Below are 23536 nucleotides of genomic sequence, written 5' to 3'. Positions count from 1 at the left end.
CTTTCCTCTTCCGCTTTAAAAAGCAATGAAGTTTTGCAAACACACTGCAGAAGCCTGTTCCTGTTTATGTAAAGGCAGAATAAGATCCAGAACGATCCTTTTTAATTAGCATTGCAGCTTCATGGGAGTTTCTAACACAAATACAGGAATTTCACAATACCAGCAGGTTATTTATTTGCTTTGTATGCTTATCAATGTTGTCAGCAAATCAAAGGGTCAAAGCATAAGGAATGCCATGGAAGCATAGGCTCTCTTCGCTATTTTTACAGCTTTGTGCCTGGAAAAATGGAAGTTACTGGGTGTTGCTCAGTGAAGTGTGCATGTTAAGGTTACCCACAGCGATGCCCATTGTCCTGTCCCTGAGCTGAATGATGTAATGTTTCGTTTAAGGCTCTCGGCGATGCTGAAGAGTCTTGGTGCACTGGGAAAAAGGCAGTGAAAAAGTTGTGAATCAGGTTTCTGCCCAGCCTTTGTGTTTAGGGTTTTGATAGATAAAAGCTGACTCATGCAATATTTCTGGCGAAGGAGCTGTACAGACTAGCAAGAGCTTCTCATTTTACCTGAGTGCCCAAGTGATGTAATTCGGGAACAGCTGAAGGCAGAGCGTGCATTTACTCCCTGCTGCACAGGTAGGTCGTGGTTTGTTCTGAGAGGATCTGAAAAATAGAGGACTTGTTCGGTCTCTGTGCAGGGAGCCAGAGACATTCCTCAGTGGTGAGATACTGTCGCAGAGGATTTTCCCTTGCAGTAATGTTCTCGGACATTAGCGGGCTTGGTTCTGACAGAGGCTGTTCTGCTTTAAGCATTGCGTGGTGGGGAGGGTGGCTGGGCAGACAGAGACACATTAGTTGACGGCTGTTTTTTCCTTGTTGTAAGATTGCTAATAAATGGCATTTCTGTTGCTCAAAGTTCATTTAAAATACTTGGCAACACATCGTTCATGGCAGTTAATGCTGAATTGATAATATCAAGACATATAATCCTGCAAATATTGTAGCTGTCTAATGTGGCTTTGTTAGCAGAGGTTATTAGTTTTAGAAATGACATGTGCGTTCTTAGAAGTTAGTAACTAATAATGTGCAGACCTTCGCTTGGGTAGCATTCAAAGCAGAGGATGTGGGGATGTTGGGATTATTGCAGTGAATGGATTTTAAACTTTCTCAGTCAGGCAGCTGTATGACGCTAATGTTTCTAAATCCCAGAGCTGTGTCTGAGCTTAATATTAAGTGTAGAAATTGCTATAAACAGTCCTGCTTTATTGTATCTACCATATAAATGCTTTCTTGGAGAAATGCAGATATTTGAAAGAAAATGCAGGAAAAGATTCTTGTAGTCTCATCACTTTTATTTAGCTGACCTTCCAGAGGATGTGAATCTGCAATTTCTGGTAATGTTGACTTTGCAGATAATATCACTGGTGCTCTTTTTCATGCCAGAAGAAAAGCAACAACAATACTAATTATGAGTATAAATTGACTTGTGAATTCATACCCGTGCTCTGTTTCTTAAAATGCCGTACACAGAAAACAACTCAAAGGAATAAGCACCTATATTTAGATGGGGCTTGTATTCAAATATAAAGTTGACTTAGCCTGTTTTATCTCTCCTTATATGCTATTGTCCTCGAGTAGCCAAGGCTGCAGAAATAATGGAAAACCATTTATCATTACTGTGAATGTAGTCAGAGGCAGGAGATATATATTAAAGAAAAGCAAGTGATAAAATAAGTTTATGCACTTCAGTGAGAAGCTGGTTATGATTATGTGCTGAAAACAGTAGATATGGTAAGAGAGTTGCTTTGCATGCCACTTCAGTGTTGAAGCACTACTGCAGTTGTCAGTTGGGATGAAATGTGGTGTTTCTTGCCCTTGTACCACTATAGGATGTGCACAGGTTGTAACTCTTGCTTGGAAGCAGTCTGAGGTTGTGTCCTGCCAGTATGCAATGTGTATGTGTGTCTGCCAATGGGGTGCAAGGGGCAGAGGGGGAGGGGAGGTTTGTGCGCTGGGGGAGGGCTAGCTGGGTTCATGCAGAGGCACAAACAAGAAATGACCTTGTTTGGGGAGCGTTTTGCTTTGTGAGTATAGACAGATATGCAATTATCCCCCTTTCAGTGCTGAACTAACAAGTCATCACTGTTATTCCTTAATTAAAGTATGCAAATTTTAGATATTTTTTTTTTCCCTCCAGACTGAGTTAATACTGTTATTCACAATTCACAAAAGTTCTCAGTGTTAGTTTGGCTTATCATTGAAAGGGTCCAGTAAACAAAAGAATGCCGAACGAAAACGTAGTGACCCGACCAGATGTGGGTCAGGGAGCACACAAGCTCTTAGCCTGTCCCTGGTGGGAGAGCTGCCATACCCCTGGCTGTGCATTCTACCGGCAGCTGGGTGCCTCTAGTTGCTTCTGATGCTGTGACATTGGTGATGGTGGAGGCACTGGGATTGTGAAGCCTCATATATCAGAGAAATGAGTTTACTTTTTATAAAAACAATTTTGTTTCCAAGAGGAATTTATAAGAGGTTGCAGTGTTCTCCACAGAACAGTTAGCAGAGGGCAGCCATCTTAGCTGTGGTGAGACCAATTTTGGGGGAGATTGTTCTCTTCTCCCCCTTCCTGTCCCCCTTCTCCTCCACCCCTCTTCCCCTCCCCACAAGGGAAAAGAGAAGAGAAGAGAAGAAAAATTAAAAGAAAGAGAAAAATGAAAATGAAAATGAAAAAGAAAAAGAAAAAGAAAAAGAAAAAGAAAAAGAAAAAGAAAAAGAAAAAGAAAAAGAAAAAGAAAAAGAAAAAGAAAAAGAAAAAGAAAAAGAAAAAGAAAAAAAAGGCGGAACTATCCATGCCTGGTTCAAGCACCCATGCTGCCTAGCCTCAGAGGGGCTCATGAAGATAAACCTTAGAAGATGTTCAGAATCTTTGTTGTTTGGGAGGGCCGTGGCTTTGTAACAGATACCTCAGGTAGCTCAGATAGAGATTCATGGCTGGGCATAGCCAGGACTGATCTCTCAGCTCTGGTTGATGTTATCGGGGTGCACAGTGTTTGTTACAGGGTTTGGAAGCTGAGGACAGGAGTCTGCTTCCTGGTTTAATGTCAGGCCAAATGAATTTTGAAGGTGGCAGTCAGGATGAAGTCCTGGGTACAAAGCAGACCAATATTTTCAATTACCAAAGAGTTTGTTTGCAGGGCTTGATATACAAAGATACAGGAATAATGGTATGTATGAAAATGCAGGAACTTTAGTCAAATACGTTACATATAATTAATTAGCCACATCCAGCAGGAGCTGAAGGTCTGTGGGAGTGCAGGTGTTTGAGCAAGCACAGTTCAACTACTACAACTAATCCTTGTTGTTGTTACTTTTAATAAGCAATGGCATTGCCATTAAACACAGAGTAAAGTTTTGTTTGTTTTCTTTAAGGTGTGTTAAAATCTCCCCATGTTTCTGGCTATGTTTTGTGAAAAGCTACTTTTATTCTGGCTTCGATTTCACTGACCTGGACTACGTTTTGTTTGGTTTTTGTATTAATGAGCCTCAGAGTATTTGCAGAGCAAATATTACATATTAATGCCTTCAGGTTATCTGTGAGGCAGACAACATATCAGCGAAACAGGAAGAAAAAGAGAGCGTGGAGCGATGGAATGTAACAGGAATCCTTTGTTTTCCCACTAAATGTGGCTAATCAGGTGTTTCTTTGTCACATAATTTTAGTAAAATCTCTTGGAGTAAGTTAGCGGAAGGGTATCCCTGTTATCTTGTTTATCCTGTGCATTTTTCATTGGGTTTACATCTGCACGGTAATATTGTGCTTTCTAACTGAACTTGAAAAATGATCCGAGGCTGATAGCAAAAATACATTCTTATCAAAAATGCATACATTCTTATCACAAGCAGTAGGAAGGTAAACACCTTTGTCCATACCCATTTTGAAATAAGAGAACTTCACTGCATTCTTCAGCTTTAAATATTTTCCAGATTTCTTGCTTTATATTTTATTTTTGAGCTTTTGCTTCATTTGGTTAATTTGAGATAAATTAGAAAATTTGATTCTGTGCTGATTATGTGCTGCAAATAAGGAAGGGCTGCAGATCTTCACCCTTGAAGACAAAACAAGATGGATGGAAGTGTCAAATTAGATTTGCATTTAATGGATGGTTTCTGATCTGTATAATGAGAAAATTGTTCTCGATGTCAATTCCACACATCATGCTGTGGGCAGTAATTTTCCTTAACAAAAAGCTAATATTGTCATCACAAAAAAATGGTAGCATTAAATACAAATATAGTCCTGTGTATTCAAAATGGGCTCCTGTTTGTTTGCTTTGAATTTTGCTTTGGAATGATTGCAGCACAAGCAGTATTCCCATGCAGTTGCATAAGCAGTCCTTCATTTTTTCTTCTCTTCCTACAGGTTTTGTTTTTCACTGGACAGATATTCCAAATTTCTTTGAGTTCGAGACAAAGTTTTTGGGTGAATGGTTCTTGCTGAAAGAAAACCTTCGGGTGTTCAGTTTATCTGCAGATGCTTTTTCAGATTCTTGTGGTGCACTGCACACAACCTGGTCAGGGACAAATCTGCACTGCATCACACAAAATGTCCTTCAGGTCATATGGTCAATAAAAAGAAAGAAGATTCAGTATGCCGCCAGGAGGACAGACATCTTATTTTGTTATTGCATTGATTTAAAAAACAGCTTTGGTCAGTTCAAAAGGGGGTAATGTTCTGGCTTGAGTTGTACAGATTCAGAAAAAACTTGTATTCCTACTGGAAGGCAGTAGTGTTTGGCAGTGATATTTCCTGTGAGAATTAATTTTTTTTTTAGAAAACTATGTTATTTTCAGTGTGAAATCATTCTGGTTTTATTGTTTCTGTACAAGCTGTGCTGCTGGTAAATGATAAATGCTTTTAGTTTCTGTTTGACTGTGTTGGCCTTGCAACGTTCAAAATGGAAGATACTGTCTGGTGTCCCTGATACAGTCCTTTAGTTTTCCAAAGCCTCCAAGCCATGGTCAGCTCTCAACTTAGAGACAGAAGGATCTCTTCCCAATGGAGTTTTTTAACCTTAGGGAAAATATTTGCCTCATATCTCTGTCAAGGCTCAGCATGGGAGACTGCACATGCTAATGCCAAGCACAGCACCATAGCACGTAAGACCAAGAAGGGATGTGACAGAGGTATATACATGAACTGGAAGTACTCTGAATGTATGCAATAGCCTCCAGTGGGGTATCACCACAATCTAAAAAGCATTAGATCTACAATAATCCCCAAATCATATTGTTCTGGTCATCTTTTTTTTTTTTGGAAAAATTGCTTTTTCCCAGTTTTGTGTGCAAAGCTTTAAAAATACCTGTTGTCAACTGTGAGGTTATATGGAGCAATAATGATAAAACTACTTTTTCTGTTTATTTTTTTAGATGACTTCCATTTACCTCTAGATGTTTTACCAGCTGTGACAGAGGACCTTGACTCCGAGACAAAAGGAGAAGATCTGCACAAGGAGAGCAGAGCTTTCCGCTGCTGTGAAAAAAAAACCATGGACCTGTCAGACAGTGACCGTCCTGTCAGCTTTAGCTCTACTTCCTCCTCTGCTTCCTCTAGGGATAGCCACTGTTCCTTTGGAAGCAGGATGACATTAGTTTCAAACAGCCACTTGGGCCTATTTAACCAGGAGAAAGAAGCAGGAGCTATCAAGCTAGAATTAGTCCCAGCCAGAAGGTTTTCCAGCAACAAATCACGCAAGAACACCCCTGCAGAGCAAGAGGATCCTGAGGAGAGCCTTGAAAAAAAGCTAAGCACTCCAAGGAAGACAGAACAAAAAGGAGCAGGCAAAAACTGTGCGATGTCCCTGGTGACAGAGCCCACCAGTCCCAAGCTCCTCTACGTGGACAGAGTTGTCCAAGAGATCCTGGAGACAGAAAGGATGTATGTACAGGATCTGAAAAGCATTGTAAAGGTAGGAATCTTAATTAGAATTGTGTTAACTGTTCCTTAGTGCTGCGTTTCATACCATTTGATCTCACAGCAGCATGAATAAGCCTTACAGTGGAATTGAGATTTGCTGCTGACCTAGATGAATATTTTTGTAGAATAACACGTGTAACATCATTGTTCTTGTGTATTTCTTGATTTTATTTTATTAGATGTGTGCTGGAATATATAGCAAGAAGGAAGCAGCAGACAGCTTGTCTGCACTTTTAAAGGTTTTATCTGAAGAATCTCACTTTTCCTTTCATAGAGTCACTGAATAGTTTGTGTTGGCAGGGACCCTAAAGATCGCTCAGTTAGAAACCCCTGATGTGGACAGGGTTGCCTTCAGTGTGATCAGATTGCATATGTCCAATATAGAGATAAGGATGTGGTGTGGGACCACGTCAAGGGCTTTGCGCAAGTCCAGGTTGTGCTTTCTTTGTCCATCAGTTCCTTCACTCCATCACAGAATGTCATCAGATTGGTCAGGCATGATCTACCCATGGTGAAGCCATGCTGGCTTTTTCTGCTCAGCTCCTTGTCTAGTGTATGCCTTAACATTTCTTCCAGGAGGATCTATGCCATGATCTTCCCAGGCACAAATGTAAAGTTCACTGGCCTGTAGTTCCTCAGGTCAGCCCTCCCCTCTCACTCCCTATATTCTGGTTCTGCAAGTTCTTTCCTGCCTTTCTGTCTCCCTTTTATGCTGCTCACAGCTGCAGTCTGTTCGCTTCAAGTCCTTGACCTATATTATTGAATGTGACATGTGCTTCTACTGGATAACCCTATTGTTTGGCTGTTGCATGAAGGAGTAATCTTTAATATCAGTTTTGAATGAGTGGTGACTGTAGCATGTATTAGCAGTGAAGAGGTTTTTGTCTAGCCCACAGCTGAATAATACAATTCATTTTCCCTTTCTAGTACAGGGTAAAATAGGGAACAGTCCTTCTGTGGATTGTTCTGGTCAATCCACAAACTTGCAACTGCGCCTATTAGTCGTGTTCCTTTGTGCTATTAAAGTGAAGCCCCTTGGGTATTGTTTGTAGTCCACATGCTTAGCTTATGTGTGTATGTTATGACCACCCACAAAGAAAAATTTCTTTGGAAGTATGTGCACTGTTAGTAGAATATATAGCTTTATGTAGATGTATGAGCTAATTTGCAAAAGGAAAAATACTGGTCAGATGAAGATGATGCCTCTGCCAAGTCCCAGCCTTTTGCTCACCTAATCAAGACAAGAATGAGGAAGAAAAAATATTTTAGGCTATGTTAACAAATGCAGTTTTCAATTATCTCGTGCATATCCCTCCCCTCTTGAAGTCTCACAAAGGAATCTTTTCCGTAAAGGTTTTGTTTGTTTCTGTATCTGTTGCTGTTTCACTACTTGTAATTGTTGCCAGAGTTTCATTTTGGTAGTCTTAAGGGTTGTGTGGGTTACAGAAGCAAGATCATATCTATGCACGGTCACTGATCCCCAGGCATGGTCCCACTGTTTTTAGGAATATTAACCCCCACTGTTCTTTCTATGCAGTAAACTATACAGCTTGAGAAAAAGGAAGCCATCATTAAAATTGTGAAACAGATTTTTCATTCAGAAATAGAATGGCCAAAAATGCTTGTTAGAAACATCTGAAGCATAACTACAGTAGATGTAGATTAAATGAGGCAAATGCTCTTGATGTTATGAAAGAACTTGAGGTATTCACCTTTGAAATGCCAAAGGGTATTTTCTTCAGCATCTAATAAATAAAAAAATCTTGAAAGATTTGTGTGGTACTAGAAAGCTATTTGTGAGATGGAGTGGTTGGTAGCACAGCTTTTTTTAAACTAAGTGTTCAGGATCCAAGGGCTTCAAAGGAGCTTTTTCCTACATGGTGAGAAGAGTGGGGAGTCAGCCACCTCAGCTTGTGCATATTCTTCACTTGGTTTCAAGGGAGAGAGATATGACTGGAAGCAAGTAATGGAGGGGCTTGTTTGTCGATGTTTCTTGGGATTCCTTTCTCCCCATGTTACCTTAGCAATATTGCAGTGGTGCACCTATCCAAGGGTGGTGGCTGTAAAAAGGGTGGGAAGCCTCTACAAACATCTGTAGGAGTGCTGTAGCCTTTGAGGATTTGATTATCTGGGTGTCTATGACTTGAGGCCATTTAGTTTGGCAGTCATATGTCTGGTGCAGAGCCAAACTAAGATGAAGGGAAGAAACTCAGTCTGTCTTATTTTCCAGATAAACTTGGGTCCACTTTTGGCAGCTGGTTAGGAAATGGGTTGAGAATGAGAAAAGGGGAGTTGGGGAAGGTTGAATTACATGTAATGCCCATCACGTGTATGGGAATATGAAGGTGGGAGATGTTTGCACTTTCTTCCAACAAAAGAAACAGCGTTAAGTGGAGAGAGTAAATAATTAGAGGGGAAACAATATGAGGAAATAAGTGAATACCAAAGAAGTGTAAATTTGATGAGAGGAATATGAGTTGAGTGGAACTGGAACACTCTAGTGGTGGTGTGCAGGCTGCAATGTGGCAATTTATACTGTCTAAAAAAGAATAGTGAGGAGTGTGTGAATGTGGGTTCCCCTCCCTCCCTCCCTCCCTCCCTCCTTCTTCTTTTTTTTTTTTTTTTTTTTTTTTTTTTTTTTTTTTGATGGAGTGAGGAAGAAGAAACAAGACAATCCAAGTACAAACAGGCAACAACTGAAAATTATGTCAGACAGACCAAGACTGACATAAGGACAAAAAGGGAGAAGTGAATAGGTACTATTTTAATTGCCCTCTGCTCCTGGCTGAGAACTGTTGGTACAGACTTTTTTGTCCTCAATAACGGAGATCTGCTGATGCTACATTCTATGTGGACAATGGGAAAATACTTAACAGGAGTATGTTCTCATTTGTTTCCAGCACTTTGAAACATGTTCTTGCTTTAGCACTGAGAAGGTTTTAAAACTCATGTCTGTGAATTCACCCTATAAGTTTATGTTGAGTATGTTGAGCAGAGCATGTTTTTGATGCATGATCATGACTTGTTTTGGATTTTTTTTTTTTTAATACTTCAACACACATTAACAATTGTGAAGTTGTGCAAAGAGGTAGGAAGAGCGTTGAAGTATTAAAGAGTGCAGCCCCATCATGCTAGCCATGTTAATTTGTGAAAGACCAACTTACAGCTAAACAGAATCACAGACTGCATGAGGTTGGCAGAGATCTGGAGGCCAAGTGGTCCAAACCCTTTTCAACCCTGCACAGCTGGAGCAGGGTGCCCAGGACTGCATTCAGGTAGCTTCTGAAGATCTCCAAGAAAGAGAATCCACAGCCTCTCTGGGCAACCTGTGCCAGTGCTCCATCACCTACACACTGTAGAAGTACTTACTGGTGTTCAGAGGAAATCTCCCATTTTCCAGTTTGTGCCCATTTCCTCTTGTCCTGACACTGGACACCACTGAGAAGAGCCTGTTTCTGTCCTCTTTGTACCTTACCTTCAGGAATTTATATATGTTGGTGAGCCCTTCCCTAAGCCTTCTTTTCTCTAGGCTGGGTAGTCTCAGCCTTTCCTCATATGAGATGTACTGGACCCAGTACTGAGCTCTGGGTTACACTGCTAGTTACTGGCATCCAACTAGACTTTGTGCTTTTGATCGTGACTCTCTGGACCCAAGTTTCAATCCATCTCTCTGTTTACTTACGCATCAACAGCTTGTCTGAGAAGGATGTAAAGTGAGATGGTGCTGAAAACCCTCTTGAAATCAAGGTAGACAATGAGTACTGATCTCCCCTCGTCTACCAAGCCAGTCTTTTCATCATAGGATACCAAGATTGTCAAACATGACTTCCCCTTGATGAATCCATGCTGGTTACCTCCTAAATACCTCTGTGTTCTTCAAGCTTGGAAGTGGTTTCCAGGGTTAGTAATATCTGTGTGTATTCAAATGTTTAATTAACATGGACTGTATGAAATTGCATGTAGGACAAGAGTACTAGAATCCAAATTTGTTCATTAAGATTTAGCCTAGCATACTGTTTTAGGAAGCATCTTCTCAGTGTGCATAATCCTTAGAGCATGTAGGGTTAAGCATGCTTAACATAAAGACTATGGAGTGACTGTGAGAAAACAGAATTTCACCCCTTTGGATGATTTCACTTACCCACTGTTAAAGTAAATTAAAAAGACATAAACATAAGTTTACTTTTGAATATGCATATGGTCTTTATTCTTAGCAGTCAAATTGTCAGATTGATGTAGAAATCAGCTTCATAAGACATTGCTAATACGATCTTTATGTGATGTTGGAGATCTGCTGAGGTTCTCCGGCTTTCTTTTAACTGAAGTATTTAATTGATTTAGAATGAGCAAGAGGAGACTGTACAGACAGTTTGGGCTCTCTATGCTTAAAAACAACTGTTTTTCTAGCCAGTACAACAATTTTGTGTGTGACCTAGGGAAGCAGTTGAATTATTGTTTTCAGGAATGCTGCTGTGATTCTTGCACAGGCAAGCTTTGTAACAAGGATAGACGAAACTTTTCCATTGTTTGATTTATTTTATCAGATGATCTGTTAAGAGTAATTAAAATTTTGAATTAGTACAGCTTGAAGCATGTTTTGGGCAAGTTTAGGAAGAGAAATTGGATACTTTGTCTTCCTGCTTATGTCATGCTGACAGGTGTACTGGTCAAGGCAAAACCCACAGACCTTCTCCTCTTCAGGATCCAGCCTTACTTTTTCAAATAGCAGTTCAGTTAGAATATGCGTTAACTTCATTTAGAGTCAGTTACTCAGGCAACTTCTTTCTTTCCTGAGTAAAATCTTCCTGAGTTTATAATAAAAATCAGTATTTTGTTCGTCTGGTTCATAGAAGTTAGAAGCCCACATTCATGATTTGTACAAATGCTTTTAGCCATAGAAAATGGCTATACATGGCCAATTTACTCTCATAGTGATATGAGCCTGTTGAAGACATCTGGATCCATTGCATGAACGACATGTGTTTGATATAAGAACTCATATCATTAAAATAATGTTATTAAAACATTGCTGGCATCTATACAAACCTGTAACTAAAGGAGAATGAAGCTTTGTCAGTGTGTTACAAAACTGATACAAATGGTGGTTAAGCTTCAGAAATCTTGAACTGCGTCTGCAGCGTGGGAATTTTCTTTCATGTGTGAGTTTCTATATCCTTTCATATTTTTAAACCATCCCTACTAGACCAGTTGAAGTCTCTCTTCTGTCTTTTCTCCCTATTATCTCCTCTCCATAATTTTTTTCCATCTCTCCAACCACTTTCTTTTTTTAAACTGAAGACTCTTCAATCAAGCCTTTTTTACTCAGAAAATCCCATTTTCTTCTGCAGTCTTTTGCCTGCAGTCTTCCAAGTAATCTGTTCTCTGTCTTTTTTCTATAATCCCATTCTTGTCCCCAGTCAGTCCATATTGTCTCATTTCCTCGTGTGATTTATCACTTTTTGATCTTTCTGTTTTCAATGTTCTCAGTCTTTTCTGGCTCCAGATCTCTCCCTGCAGTCCTCTCGCCTTGTCTGAAGATGCACTCAAATAGTTTGTCATAGACTTTCTGCCAGATCTAGCACAGTTCTCCTCTAAGAAAATCTCAGCTTTTCACTCTTTTTTTTTTTTTTTTTTTTTTTTTTTTTTTTTTTTTTTTTCTGTTATCCTGGCATCACCTTCATCACTATTCTTAATTTTTCTTTCTTCTAAATTATGCTGGCATCCAGTCTCCACCTCTCAGTGTACATCAAGCTTTGTTCCTGTTTCTCCTTCTTAACTTTCTGTAGGACTCTGTTGTGTCTCCATTGTTTTGTAACTACATAGCATATTTCTTCATTACACATGATTTTCAGAGGATCACTGAGACACAGTAATGATCTTTTCCTGGTCTTTCTTCAGAGAAGCAGAACTAGATGTGGCTCATAGCATTGTACAATGGCAGTTGTGGGTTGAGACCTAGAGAGGATGGAACTGAAACAGACAAAGAAACATTGCAAAAATTTCCTTTTGTAAAAATATGAATTTAAGAGGTTTCACTCCTCACCCCTGTATAGTTTCAACTATGGGGAGGTTTGTACAATGGCAAGAGTCAGGCTCTCTGAACAAAGTGTACATTACATTCCAGTTTGCTACAGAACCTCCTTGAGGCACAAGGGAATGTTGTATGCCCCTGCTAGTCAGCCTAGGGGTGCTTCTTGGAGTAGAAAAGTCACCAGAAGTTTTCAGTGTGAGCAGAAAATTGTGTTTTCAATTCTACCTGAAAAAGTCCAGGGAGAATGCTCTTTCTGATATCTCCTGAAGCAACTCAGCAAGGAGGCAGGCTTCTGACAGGGTTACCTTCATGGTGAGAAAATCTGACAAAGTTACATCCCTTTTGTGTGACAGGGAGAAACCTGTCAAGGATTAATATTGATGTTTGCCATAGACAGTGTTGTGGCACCAGTGATTAAGGAAGGCTTTACTGGGCGGAAGTCAGTATCGAAATGTTATTGTTTGAAGTTTCCTGTCTCTGCATTTAGATTATGTTTCTTCCTACATTTTAGGCAATTAAACCCACAGCTCTGAAGACTGTGCTGTGCTGCTGCTTGATAGTGTCAGTAAAAGCACTGCTGCTTGTGCATTACGTTGTGCACTAAGAGAAAGTTGGCTCCTCTTAGGTTGGAATCATGATGTAGTTAATGAAACTGAAAATGTTTGTTCCTATGTTATACTTAAAAACTTTTTGAAACCTCTTTTTCTATGGTTGCTGGCTTACATGCCTGAGGATACATTTGGATTACTGATATCACTTGCATGTGAGAGTACCTTTGTTTTGTAGCACAAAGTTCTGGCACCCACCAAAAAAAAAGGAAAGGTTGTTGGAAAGGTTGTTGTTAGCAGTGCTGCCCATTCTGACATTTCTTGGTGAGAAATTTCAGAGCACTTCAGTGGAAAGTTTATTGAAGACTATTGAGAAAGCAACTGTGATGTGAAAAGATATACCGGTCCCTCTTGTAAAAGCAACCTGAGTTTTAAGTCATTGATGTAAATAGCAGGCAGTAATGATAGCATTGTGAATTGTTTATCATTTTTGTTTTGCACACTATGGGAAACAATGATGTGTGGTCTCACAAGAGGTCAGTTGCTGATCTTTTGTTTATTTGTAGTAGTGTTTTTTTTTCCTGTTCACTAAGGCAAGAAGTTAGTGTAAGATATCAGTGATTGCAAAGCAGAGGAGCAGTACACTTCACTTTGGCCACAACAACCCCAGTCAATGCTACAGGCTTGGGGCAGAGTGGCTGGAAGACTGTGTGGAAGAAATGGACCTGGGGGTGTTGGTTGACACTCTGCTAAACTTGAGCCAGCAGCATGCCTGGTTGGCCAAGAAGGCCAATGGTGCCCTGGCTTGGTATCAGAAACAAGGTTGCCAGAAGGAGCAGGCTTGGTGCTTGGTACTCAGCCCTGGTGAGGCCACAGCTTGAGAACTGTGCTCATTTTTGGGTCCATTGCTTCAAGAAAGACCATGAAGCATGTCCAGAGAAGAGCAACAAAATTGGTGAGGGTTTCTGGAGCACCAGTCTTATGAGGAGTGGCTGAGGGAACTGAGATTGTTTAGTCTGGAGAAGAGGAGGCTCAGGGGTGACCTTATCATTCTCTACAACTGCCTGTAGGGAGGCTGGGGTAAGGGGGTGTTGATGTCTTCTCCCATGTTACTAGTAAGAGGATGAGAAGGAATGGCCTCAAGGTGTGCCAAGGGAGATTCAGATTGAACTTCAGGAAATAATTCTCTGAAAGAGTGGTCAGGCCCTGGAACAGGCTGCCCAGTGTTGAAGAAACATTTAGATATTGTACTGAGGAATATAGTTTAGTGGGAAATACTGGTGATAGGTGGACTGTTGGACTGGATGATCTTAGAGGTCTTTTCCAACTTTGGTAGTTCTATGATTCTAAGATATTAGAAACAATTTCTTCTTCAAAAGAATGGTCAGGTGCTAGAATGGGCTGCCCAGGGAGATGGTGAGGTCACCATCCCTGGAGGTTTTGAAGAAATGTTTAGATGTACTAAAAGACATGGCTTAGTTGGGAAATAATAGTGGTGTTTTGAATGACTGGACTAGATCTTAGAGGTCTTTTCCAGTCTAGCTGATTCTATGATCCCGTTTTATGTATAAGCACTGCAGTTTTGGAAGTCTAGTCTGTCTGACGAAGATAGCTAGCATGCCTCATCTGTTTGTCTTTAATCTCCAGCACAAAAGGAAGAAAATAGTTGACGGGTGCATTATTTTTTAGCAGTTTACTTAACTTTGTCAACTATAGAATGATGATTATGGGAAAGGCTCTACTTTGTGAGACCGGTTGCAGAGCCCGTCAGGACATTCAGTTTAGATTTAAAGCAAAACAAAAATGTTCAGAATTAGATTATTTTTCCTTTGAAATTTGTCTTGCTATGGCTTTAATTTAAATCCAGATTCACTTCTGCTTATCACCTGTGCTGTTCATTCTGACTAGGAATTTGTCCTTAATGCCATAAGAAAATTTGGATGAGCAATTTAATTACCTATAAAACAAACACTCTGATAACGACAGTGATATTTTTAACTGTGATTAATATTTAATATCCTTGTGAGCCAGTGAACTTTCCTGCTGTTTCTGTTTCATCCATGAAGGAAGAACTGTGTCAAATTCTGATTGACCTCCTCAAGGACAGCAGGGCTTAAAAGCCAGGAAAGTTTGAGATATGATAGCTGAAAGAAACTAAGTTGTGCTTGACTATCCTGAAACATATCTAAAAGGCCTTCTTTGAGTCAGTAATGTTTATCCAGCTGTAATAGAGAGCTTCTAAGTTTTGTTTTGATTCTAAATTTGCTGTTTGCAAATCAAGACCTTTTTTCTCGCTGGAGTCTGTTGAAAGAAGAAATATGCAGTAGAAACAATGGGTATGTTACCAACCAGATGTAAACAGCTGTTGTGGCTACCACAGAGAAATGGTTAATCAGAATTGTTTAGTCTGAGGCAGTAGGACTATCCAGTTTTCCCAGTGGACTTCTTGGTTCCTGAATCTGAGCCATCCTAAAACTAACTAAAGTGATGGAAGTATGCAAATAATTGTTCACGGTTGTATCTTAAATCATTTTAGATGAAGTTGTTACTGAAACTTCCAGATCTTGAATAAAAGAATTTTGCCATCTATGTTCGTAGCATCACACTTACCCTAAAAAGAGAAAGAAAAAACAACAACAACAACAAAAAAAACACCTTGGTTTTGGGGGGCATGTGATAATGATTTGGGGCTTTAGCAAAAGATGTTTGATAGTTGTAAAGCAGAAACATGGAGTTGTGAACTACCAAGAGTAACCTAGCTAATTACTTCCGTGGTGAAAGGGATCTGCTTATACTGTAACTGGAACAGGGAGGTGTTTGTGTACTAACATCATATGAAGTATGCAAAGCCACAATTAAATATATATGGACGTGTTGGGTTTTTTTCTTGGTTGCATTATCAGTCCTACTTCTGCTAGTAATATTAAGTAATATTCAGCACACTCCTGAGTATTTGAAAGTAACTGGATAAAATGTCAGCATTGCCCTCTGTTTTCTGCATCTGAACTTTGCATCCAGTTCTAATATTACACTGAGACCATAGAAACCTTTTGGGACTGGCCTTCAGTTTATGGCTGGAGTTACATGCATCATGACAAACCAAATACATAGCTGTAACTTCATGTTTGTTGCAGGTCAGTGCAATAGAGTGAGTTATGCTGTGGTAAAAAAGAAGTGTCTGTAAAGACAATTAGTCTTTTCTAGATTCTAGGTGGAAGATGAGCAGCAGAGATAGCTGCTGCTGTGCCAGTGAGCTGAAGAATTGCTGAAAAGCCCCTGCAACTGTTAATGTAGTCCTTTTCTTGCAGCAGTGGATATATCACTTGACTCTGCGGACTGTAGCCTCCTACATGATTTCTAAATGCAAATGAGAATAGCTTAAATGGAGAAAGTTAATGCCCTGTTCTAGAAAGTTCTACAGTTTTCCTTCTGGTGGGGGTCAGTAAGAAGGAGCTGTATTTATATAGGGAATGCATGGTTTAGGAGTGAGGGTGGTCTGAAAAGGATCATGAGTGTGAAACTTCATTCTTATATCTATACTGAGGCTGGAGCATGAGGTTGTATTACTCTTACATGGCATAAGTAGAGCTCTTCTGTAATTTAGAAAGTTAACCTCTACCCTACAGTTGCCATTTGCTCACTAGCAGTGATGGTGCCTCTGAAAAGCAGCACAGCACTCTATTGTTTCCCTTTCACCATTCCCATGCACTAAGGTGTGTCACTGATTGCAATTCTTTGTGGATTCATGAGAAGACCGTTTTGCAAGTAAGATACTGTTTTAAATTTTCAGTTGCAATCCACCCACTGCTATGACCTTCCATTTAATTGTTTGTTACTGATAAAATCCATCCCCAAGTCTGGAAAATATGTTGTTAACAAGGTTAGGATAAATGTGGGCACATTTTCTCTGATATGCTGGCTTTGCATTTTCATTCTTTGAAAAACAAGTGGTTGCAGTTTCCCTTCTTGTGTTTTAAAATGAACATTTCTCTTCCGGAATGTCTCATTTAACTTGCAAGCATATCAAGATTTCCTTAAAAAATGATAACATTCATCTGCCTTATGAACTGAGGGAAGTTTATGTAACAGGACAATAGTCTAGCAGCATTCAGGTCTCTTTCCTGGGTGGCTCAGAACCTCAGAGACTAAATGTGCCTTACAAAATTTCTATGCATTGCTTGATTCTGTCTTAACAAAATTATAGTCAGACTAAGTAAGCCCTGTTGTGAGAATTAATGTAGATATCCTGAAGAGCTTTGAGATTTACTAATATATATTTCTAGAATTATTAATTATTGCACATTTTTAGATGGTACCTTCTGAAAAAAAAGCACTAGGTTATTGAATGCTGATGATGATTTATGATGATGATGTCATTCCTCAGTCCTAGCCTTAAATATAGAAGTTTTTAGAGTACCTATTTCATCTGCCTAGTGACCTCAAAGTGTTTGATATCCTAATTGCTGGTTAATGCTTTAATTTGGTTGTCCTCAATACCGTAGTTTGTTCCTTCTGTGTCTCCTCTTATCTTTAGGAAACCAGATAGGCGGAGGCCTCACATTGCTCTTCAATGACTTGTTAATTACTGACACCATTTATTATCATCCCATAATCTCCATCTGCTCTCTGAATTTACATCTTATTGTACCACTGAATAACAATTCTCAGTGGCAGCTTCTGGGCAAAATTCCTGTAGCTGTGATTTATCAGTTGATGCTGGCTGATATCTGAAGATAAACATGGAACTTAGTTTTAATCAGTGGGTTACTACTTCAATAACTTAGTGTGCTGAAGAATATAAGTGGCATTACATATGAGTTTCTGTTCCCAGTGGCTTACCCATATAATCTTTACAGATGATGGACGATTCAGGGGACTTGTCTGTGCATGATCCATGAATCCCAGTTTTGTATTATGAGTGCTTTTAGTGTACCTCTATCAAATTACACCTTGATTTAATTGACAGCCTGCCTTCCAGGGTGTCTTTTTAGGGTGGGAAATTTTGGCATGAAATACTTGCAGTTGAACAGGGGAACATTACTAAACTGTGATTGTATTTCATTCAAGCAGAAATTCACTTCTGCTAAGAAGGCAAAATCCATGAAAGCAGTCTGTCCTTGAAGTCCCATAACTAGATCTGCTGACTGCTGTGTTGTTGACACTGATAAGCTCTAGACCTTTTCAGACTTTGTATACAGCGTTGTGCATGCTTGTGCACTACATAGCCACAACTGCTCAGTGACATCGAAACCAAAGAGCAAGCGTATTTTAGAGGTGCAAGTCATAGTGTTAGGACTCAGAAATTCCTTGCAGCTAATTTTGGCTGACATATACTCCCTCTGTTGCTTTCCATGCATGCAGAAGAAGCCAATAGGACTTACAAGATGTCATTATTTCCAGTCCCTAGTATCTGTAAATGAGGCAGTGTTGTAATATCTGTAAGGCGAGTGAGGGAACCATGTTGACTGTAGAAAATTTGTCACTTTCTTGATAACAACTACATGAAAAAAAATTATGCTTCTGTTATTCTGTAGATGGTAGTAAAGTTGATACAATACTCTGTAAAGCATTGGATTCTGCAGACCCCTCGCTGTGGAAAATGTATGGAAGACTCTGTCCTGATCATGTTACTCTACAATGCTAAACATTGGAAAGAAAACTGAAATGTGCTTCTCTATTTTTAGTATTTCTTCATATCGTGTTCTAACGAGTGCTCTCTTGCCATCAATCTTTGCCCTTTCTGCATGCAGTCAGTGGGGTATCATCTTACTGGATCATAATGCCGGTTTTATTGCTGTAATCTGTAGGCTGTGAGCCGACTGCCTGTGCAAACTGGCTGTGCAGAGGAAGCCGGCCATAAACAAAGGTGAGCTTATATAGCTTCCTCTACCACCTCTATCCACGTGGTGCTTGGAGCAAGGACTGATGTCAGCGAGGAAGCATCTTGCCACTTCAGAGACTGCTGCTCTGCCTGGAAATAAGAAAGGGAATGAGGTCACAAACAAACATTATATAAAACATGGGAGTTTTCAGAGACTCGATGGCTATCGATAGAGGCATATATTCTTTTAACTGTTCTCCCATGACGACAGGGTTGGGATGCTGCCAGAATGTAGGTGGCTGTATAAGGGCCTGCAGAGAAGCTCTGGAGGGGCTGAATTTCCCACAGGGGCAGGGCCTTCTCTGCTGGCACTGTCAAATGGAGATTTATGTTCAAGGTACTGGGGAATGTAAAAGGAATGGGAAAGAAGAATAGGAGGGGCACAGGACCTGTACACGCCTTGGTCCATGTAAGGATCAAGCTTCTGATGTCCTTAAAAAATAGAATAATATGAATAAATAAAACCCGCACTTTCCACTTACAGTAGAAGTTGGAAAGATATGCTCACAGAGATTTCATTCTTTATTGAATTATAGTTTTGCATATAGGGCAGCTATATAGTGAACACTGCAAGCATTATTTATTTATTTATTTAAGTTTGATATACTGGAAATGTCTAGAGCAGAAATAAGGCTTTGTTTTTTTTATTGTTGTGGGTTTTGTTTTGTTAATTAAAACCTTTAATCTACAATTAGAAGTATTTCTATTAGAAAAAATATAAGTCTTCGGTTGTATTAGCCTACTTTACAACAGCATGATTGTGCTGCTTACAGCCTAAGATAATGGTAGTATTTCTCTTGAGAGATGGAGATACCGGCTGATAGCTACTGAATTCTCAATGACATAGGAAAAAGCATTTGAAAAGTTACCCCTCTCTTTGTTGAATCAATACTGGCAATCTATTGTAGCACAGCTGCTTCTGCTTCTCCAGCAGAGGAGCTCTTGAAGTGGGAGGTTAAGGGCACTAATTATCTTGATAGGTATGAGTTTCTGCTTTTCCAAGTAGGAGCATGTCAGGCTGTCTGATGAGGGCTTAAAGTGGCAAAGTATGGGAGAGCAACTGAGCAAGCATTTGCATTCATAGAAGGATGATTTCAGTCAAAATGAAGCTGTCTTACAGATATGTGATCAGTATGACTCTTTACAGAGAATAAAGAGACTGTGGAAGACAAACTGAATGGAAGAAAGTAGTCAGAAATGTGTGAATTTTGGCTACATTTAAAGTTTTACTACAGATGTGTCTAAGTAAATCTCTGCAGATTATGAGACCTGCACTAAAATGATGGACTTGTCTTCTCCTGCCACTGAAGGGGATTGTAATAATGACAATTATGTATGTATTTTAATGAGAAATCTTGACAAAAGGCTTTGATATGGCAAGAAATAGGTTTTGATTTCAATTTCTGAGTCCTTAGCTGGTTATACCCAAAGGAACCAAGTCAAGAAAGCACTGCATATTTTGTTTACAACTGCACCTTCATGTTGCAGGTTACAGTTGTGCTTTCAGTAATTAAGAAGAGCTGCAGCGTGTTGCTTTGACTGGCATTCAGTGTTTTTGGCCACCTGTTTTAGTATTTTTCTCTACCAACAATGCATTTAGACAGTGCTGCTGTACATTTCAGACGAATCTATATATGCAGCATATTATAAAAAGGAATAGAAAAAAATCAGGCAAAAGGGGCACTGCTACAGATTATAATTACCTCTGTAATGGGCAGAGTGGAGCACGTTACAGCAATTACTCTGTTGTGCAATAGTCCAGTATTGTCTTGGCTTCAGCTGTGGTTTGGTTAAGTGTGGCTCTAGTTAGGGTGCTTCAGACAGGATCCAGTTTGTGTCATATTTTCTTTCTGGCCTGAAGCCTTGTCCTCAAAGTAGTGTGAGAGCATTGCATAGACAGCCCAGGCTACTGGAGCACATCAGTGGCTCCTCTTATGCCTGACCATCTGATCTGTGCCATTTGCACCTGTGCTGGGTAGAGGGCAGTCAAGCCAAGTACATGCCCACAGGTTTGATATATCATCTAGGAGAACAAGTTGCCTTGCTGGTATTTCAAACCTTAGAAATACCTGAAAATGGGGGCTGATGTTACTGCTCCCTGGATTTAGGTCCAGTTTGATGTTTTTATTGCATGTTCCTCCTCCTGCTGCAGCACAAGATTCTCCTGGAGTTTTGATAAGTACCTGTTTCTTTCTTCCCTTTATGTTTTTGGTTGGTTATTTAAATGTTTAGTGTTTTGTGGATGTGCCTTTTGGTAATGGCGTGTGTATGCAACGGCACTACTTTTCAGACAATTTTGCTTATCTTTGATTTCAATATATGCAGAGTTCTGCTTTGTAGAAGAAGCACTAGAAACTTTCATAGAATATACATTTCTTGCAGGGCCAGAAAAATGTTTCACAAGGTATTATTTTCTGCTTTACTCTTCTGTTTGTATTTTGTTTGTAAAGCTAAGTGTGGACCTGTTTTCAAAGGAAACATGTGGGTGTCTAGGTGAAAATGTTCCACATAAGTTTGCAATTATTTTCTGAACTTGGGTCACGGAAAAAATAATTTAATCTGTGAAGAAATTTCTGGTCATTTTATTCTTTTCTTGACAGCTTTCTCTCATTTCCAATTAATAGGATTGTTGTTTAATCCTTTGAGGTTAGTGTTGTCATCATTTCGTTCTGGAGCTCTTCCTCGAGTGATTAGGGAGGAGGAGGTGGTTGTCAGATGTGAAGCTTCTAGCAGACATTCTTCCCAATAGATTCGGTGTGATGAAAGACAAATGAGGAGAATGTCAAACTCAGCAAGGGAGGCAGAGCTGTCTGGCAAGACTCTTCTGGTTTTTGGAGAGATTCAGGAAATAGTGTGGAAAAATTGTGCAATGCTATTAGAGCAAACCTTGCTCCATAAATCAATCTAAGGAGACTGGCATTTATTTTTGTTTCTCCTATAAAGTAAGCTAAATGTTTTGCTGTAACTGCGGAGAGGCAGTAAAATGCTGGCAAAGGCAAAGGTTATAAACAAATCATTCAGTGCTGACAGAGGCTCTGTAGATGATGACAAGAAGCAAATAAAGCGAATAAACCTAGTGTTCTGTTCCGATAAATTTCATTGATTTCTGCACCGTGTCATTACAGCTGCAGCCTGCCCTGTTATCTCATAGCTCCAGACCTTTCATTATGGTTTCGTACGATAACAGCTGTTGATACACTGCAGGAGGTTGCAGTGGCTACCATGGGGGTAAAGTACCATATCCTAAGAAATAATTAGGAAAAACCCCATGGCTGTCTGTTGCCGTGCACAATTATAATCCAAACCCCATACTTGCCCAGGTGCTAGCGAAACCCTCGCTAGGGCCAAAAGGACCACCGTGACTCATCAAGAAAGGTGGCAAAATGGCGTTTATTAGGAGTAATCAATACCTTATATACCTTACTACTTCGTCTACGCCCCCTAGGGCACGTTTGAAATGCGCGCGCCCAAAGTACATCACTAGATAGGGGACGGAAGAGGCTGGTTTACTATCACCGTCACATCCCGAAAAAGCCCCGCTACCGCCTATATGCTTGTACTACAAGGTTCAGCCTCGTTAGCATCTACAACATCTCCCCGCCCCCCAAGACAACAATTTATCCCTTTTCAATGTGAACACTAAAATCCCAAGTATAATCTACTATAAATTTGATATTATTCTATATGTTCTATGCAATATACTTATACTATTGTACTCAGCTTAACTGAATTACTCATCTACTTAGTCAAATTTAACCTTAACAAAACTAAGATTGATCTTAATGCAATCCTTACGATTACTAATATATTACTCTTATCATAACTCTATTACTCTATTAATATATTACTCTTAATATAACTTACTCTATAAATTTATATAAACCTTAATATCTATTAATATATTACTCTTAATATAACTTACTCTCTATAAACTTTATAGAAACCTTAAAAGCTTCATCCGATATAATGAGTAGTGCAAGTTACATTTGTGCAAAAGAAAACAATACCACAACTAAATGAAGTGTATATTAAGATAGTCCCTTTGATGTCTGGAACCATCCGAGAAACAGTTCTCATCCGTGATGTTTTCTATTCTTCTTCATTCTTCGTCATTCTTCTTTCCATTCTTCATCATTCTTGCATGATGCATCTTCTCTGTATGGTGAACAGTAGTCAAAGTCTTCTGTCCGTAGCCTCGATAGCATCCATCAGCTCATCAGCACACGGCAACATGCACCATCATTACATTAGCGTGTAATCGATATGTAGTGACTAGGAAACTAGAATCACGCTCTATAGGATAAGAAGAACACATCCTAAAAGATAAGTGAAGTTGCAAATACAGATAAGTGTGAATCTACTGTTGGCTGAGACCCGACAATTCTAGACTGAATCCAGAAGGTCCCCGCGCTTGTTGTTTGAGCGGTACTAATCACTGAGACCAACAGCAGCAGAACAGTCTCAGGTACCAGATTTGGACTCCCCACCAACTGCTCCTGTAAGGAAAGAACTCTTATCCCACTTCCCATAGTCAGTCTTCACCAACCATTCTTGAGTAAAACGAGAAGTGAAGCAGGACCCACTGTCAGTCTTAACATGACTGGGTAAACCGACCATAGCAACAGCGGTTGCCAAATGGTATCGGACTGCAGTCAAGCCAGAACTGACATGCTCAGTGGCCGTGATGACAACAGAGGAGGCACTCATAGGAACAGCCAGCCCTTGACGGGGAGACAAGCAAGACTCCCAGATGACACCAGTTTGCCAGATCTGCAGTGACCCTAGGCCAAAGACAGGAGTGCTGGCAACTGTATCTGCTATTGCATTACCTCTGGTAACAAGGCTTGGCACCTCAGAGTGACCATGCACATGTAAGGATACAACAGGAGCTGCGTGAGAGGCCAAGGTCTCTTCCAAAATTCCAGCAGCCTCTGAACTTGGGAAGTCCTCCCGGCCCATCCGGGACAACTGCTTGGCTGCAAAGATGGAGTCAGCAACAGTGTTAGAGGGTATCATTCGCCAGAGGTGCACTGCGACCGTCACAGCCATCACCTCAAGCATCTGCACGCTGACCATTCGGTTTGTGAAGACAGCAGCCTGTGAACTACG

At 40.0% G+C, this 23536-nt stretch overlaps 1 protein-coding gene across 2 annotated transcripts in view; it reads left to right on the top strand.

The window, feature by feature from the left end:
• Window positions 1-23536, top strand: part of PLEKHG1 (pleckstrin homology and RhoGEF domain containing G1) — a 131810-nt gene that overhangs the window by 72105 nt on the left and 36169 nt on the right. Inside the window, exons 1-2 of one of the 2 annotated variants that reach the window (XM_072333079.1) lie at window positions 528-629; window positions 5421-5959. In XM_072333079.1, the coding sequence (XP_072189180.1) occupies window positions 5540-5959 (420 nt within the window). In that variant the 5' untranslated portion in view covers window positions 528-629; window positions 5421-5539. Of the gene's footprint in view, window positions 1-527; window positions 630-5420; window positions 5960-23536 lie in introns of those variants that run through there. The other variant, XM_072333078.1, reaches the window with a different exon arrangement.

The sequence above is a fragment of the Excalfactoria chinensis genome, chromosome 3 (genome assembly GCF_039878825.1).
Source record: "Excalfactoria chinensis isolate bCotChi1 chromosome 3, bCotChi1.hap2, whole genome shotgun sequence".
NCBI classification, from domain to species: Eukaryota; Metazoa; Chordata; class Aves; order Galliformes; family Phasianidae; genus Excalfactoria; species Excalfactoria chinensis.
The sequence above is the reverse complement of the archived record's forward strand: the minus strand, read 5'-3'. Positions and strand labels throughout refer to the sequence as shown.